The 3,455-nt window shown below is 48.1% G+C and overlaps 1 protein-coding gene across 1 annotated transcript; it reads left to right on the top strand.

The window, feature by feature from the left end:
• Positions 1-593: 593 nt before the first annotated feature.
• LOC108802404 (zinc finger protein OZF-like) lies at positions 594-3,082 on the top strand. Its single transcript, XM_018574262.1, has 5 exons — positions 594-674; positions 962-1,318; positions 1,459-1,594; positions 1,942-2,871; positions 2,931-3,082. Exons 1-5 carry the CDS (start codon positions 594-596, stop codon positions 3,080-3,082), a joined length of 1,656 nt encoding a protein of 551 aa, XP_018429764.1.
• Positions 3,083-3,455: the final 373 nt, after the last annotated feature.

The raw sequence follows: 3,455 nt of genomic DNA, 5'->3' as shown, positions 1-3,455 counted from the left end.
AGAAAACAACCCCCCCCCCCCGGAATGGGCCGGGGGGGGGGGGGGGAAGAGACGATCACAAGGTCAGCCCTGAATATTTATATCCTCCCCCAGCATGCACCACTGTCAGTGAACCTCCTAGTGATTGGCTAGGAGGACACACACACACTCATAACTCATAATTGCATCTTCTGGCTCTCCTGACTAGAACACAAGGCACACTACGAGACGTTTCTTGGGGGCTGCAGTTCCTCTGAGCTCCACAAGGTGGTGATCTCACCTATACCCAGACAGGAAGTCTCTATGACACAGGAAGTGGTGTCACCTATAAATAAGAAGTTCTAGCTGTGAGGTGATTTTGGAGGAAGTGGAGAGGAGACATTGCTGGAACTGGCAGCAGAGGAGGTAATAAGATATTATTTGATATTTACATATTTGCTTTCCACCTAATCAGTCTATTCTAATGGATTATATGACTTTTCTTGGGTGCGGGGGATGGGAGGTTGAGTTGGCTATAAAGGGGACCTTTTCCGTTTTCCTTGTCATTTAATTGACCCTCATATTATCCCCCGTATACTTGGTCTACAGGGAAACCTTCAAAGATCACATGACCAATGATGGAGGAGGACCGGAGTCACATGACCGAGAGGATACTAAACCTCACCCTGGAGATCATCTACCTGCTGACCGGAGAGGTGAGGAGGATTCTGGGAGGTCACATGACCTGACCGGAGGGGTGAGTTGGATTCTGGGATTCCTGGAGAATGCCCCGCCCCTCACATCACCGGGTAAGAGGAGAGAGCAGTACGGAGGCTCCGCCTACATCCCCCATCATCTGATACACACATAGAAACAATGTATTCAGTCAGTGTGTGTGTTTCCTACAGATGGATCCAGTAAGAGGAACCCACCAGAGAGATGTCCCCGCCCCCTGTATTCCCGGGACTCCACCCAGGAAGATCTCACCATCCCCCGCCATGAGAGATGTCCCCGCCCTCTGTATTCCCGGGACTCCACCCAGGAAGGTCTCACCATCCCCCACCATGATCAGGTAGATGGTTACCAAATATTGGCAGCTAAGATTTATACACAAGTGTCTTTTGTTACAATGAATGTCTTATTTTATATTCAGAGTGGAGACTTCGGGGATTTTGATATTGTTGTTAAGGAAGAGTATAAAGAGGAGGACGAGGAGTACGGTGTGATGGAGGAGCTTTCTGAAGGACACATGGACATTATGATGAAGCCTAGTAAGAGGAACCCACCAGAGAGATGTCCCCGCCCTCTGTATTCCCGGGATCCCACCCAGGAAGATCTCACCATCCCCCTCCATGATCAGGTGGGTGGAGTTGAGGGGCGGGAACGCTCTGACATGTGGAGATGACGTGTGGACTCTACAAGATGAGATCTTCTATGTGATGTCACATCATAAATACTTCTATGTCACAGATGAGACTTTCTGCCGTTCTGTTGGTTTAGGGTGAAGATCTGATGAAGATGAAAGTTGAGGGTGAAGTAGAAGAGACGTATGTGAGGGATGATCAGCGATATACGGAGGAGGCCGGGATGAGGAGGACGTCCATAGAGGAGGACACGCCTACAGAGATCAGCACAGGTGGGTCATAATATATTCTTCTGTTATCCGGGAGGGACTGCCAGTCTATACTCTGATCTTCTCGCTTCTTAGAGGTCACATGACCCAGTGCCTAGGCTTGTGGTTGGGGGAAGAGTATGCTTCTCCCAGTCCCCATTGGCTCCTCCTCTTCTGACAAAGCTGTGTCAATGTAGAAGTGATCTGGGAGGAGGACCAAACGCCCTTTGACTGAAGAGGGGAGCAGTCCCGGCTAGTTGGGACCTCCTCATAGAACATCTGCTCCCTCAGACCTCCTGATCCAGATGGAATGTTGAGTGAAGTCATCTAACCCTCTCATATCTCTCCATCATGTGTTTCTATGTTTCCAGGACACGCCATGGAGGAACCCTCAAAGGATCGTCTGACTTTATCTCCAGGTTGTAAGATGGAAGATGAGGACATCACAGCAGATTGTGCGGGAGAAGAGACAATGAGCTCAGCTATGGATGGTGGACGTCACAGTGTGGAGAGACCATGGAATCCCTCTGACTCTGAGCGACCTCGTCCTGTGGGGGATGGTGCCGGAATTCAGGGGGAGGAGACATTTTCCTGTCCTGAGTGCGGGGAAGGTTTTAGCTCTGAATTACGTCTTTTTGAACATCAGAGGTCTCACACGGGTGAGAAGATTCATTCCTGTTCCGAGTGCGGGAAAAGTTTCCTCTATGAATCAGAACTCATCAAACATTACAGGTCCCACACAGGTGAGAAGCCGTATTCCTGTCCTGAGTGTGAGCAATGTTTTTCACAGAAGTTCAATCTTAACAGACATCAGAAATCACACACAGGAGAGAAGCCATGTTCATGCCCTGAGTGCGGGAAATGTTGTCTCCAAAAATCGGAGCTCGCCATACATTACAGTTCTCACACAGGTGAGAAGCCCCATTCCTGTGCTGAATGCGAGAAATGTTTTTTTCAAAGGTCGGCACTAGTCAGACATCAGAGATCACATACGGGAGAGAAGCCGTATTCCTGTCCTGAGTGCGGGGAACGTTTTTCAGCGAGATCCAAACTAGCTCAACATCAAAGATCTCACACGGGGGAGAAGTTGTATTCCTGCCCTGAGTGCGGGAAATATTTTTCGGATAACTTCAGTCTCTGCAGACACCAGAGGTTGCACACAGGCGAGAAACCGTATTGCTGTCCCGAGTGTGGAAAACGTTATACACAGAAATCAGACTTTCTGATACATCAAAGATATCACACACGGGAGAAGCCGTATTCCTGCACTGAGTGCGGGAAATGCTTTTCACAGAAGTGCAGTCTGAACACACAGGGGAGAAGCCATATTCCTGTCCCGAGTGCGGGAAATGTTTTTCAGAGAAGTCCAACCTTTCCAGACATTTGAAATCCCACAGGGGTGAGAAACCGTATTGCTGTCCTGAGTGTGGAAATTGTTTTTCGAGGAGGGAAAGTCTGATTAAACATCAGAAAATCCACACAAGGGAAAAACAATTTGTTTTCCTGACCTGAGTGCTGGAGATGTAGTAGTGTCCTTAGTGCGGGAAAAGTCTTCCATATGAATCATCAGAAATCTGATACTGGGAAGAAGCACACCTTGATATACTCCTCAGAAAACAGGCGGCTGAGCTCTCCTCTGATCTTTATAAGGAAATCAGACTTCCTGTGCCTGGCTTCCTCTGCTGGCCGGGCGAGCCGCCTGCTGGCTGAAAGTGGTAAATATGAGATTTGTAGAAGTAAATATATTGAAGTTCATTCTTTTAGTATGAAATGAACGACCAAAAAATAAAACATTTTCTTCCTCCCGATCTTCTCAGATTCTTTGTGAATCGAATAAAGTTCTTCAGATTTGTATTATCAAAAGAATATCCCGGGGGGGGGGGGT

The sequence above is a fragment of the Nanorana parkeri genome, unplaced genomic scaffold, assembly GCF_000935625.1.
Source record: "Nanorana parkeri isolate BGI_ZX_2015 unplaced genomic scaffold, ASM93562v1 scaffold2845, whole genome shotgun sequence".
In the NCBI taxonomy this organism is placed as follows: Eukaryota; Metazoa; Chordata; class Amphibia; order Anura; family Dicroglossidae; genus Nanorana; species Nanorana parkeri.
This window is presented reverse-complemented; position numbering and strand designations above follow the sequence as displayed.

Bases quoted from the DNA above. Each gene is read 5' to 3' on its own strand.
- LOC108802404 (XM_018574262.1), top strand. From the start codon at position 594: ATGATGGAGGAGGACCGGAGTCACATGACCGAGAGGATACTAAACCTC. The intron at 1,595-1,941 runs GTGGGTCATAAT...CTATGTTTCCAG, and splicing joins GCCTACAGAGATCAGCACAG to GACACGCCATGGAGGAACCC. The intron at 2,872-2,930 runs GTCTGAACACAC...AATGTTTTTCAG, and splicing joins ATGCTTTTCACAGAAGTGCA to AGAAGTCCAACCTTTCCAGA.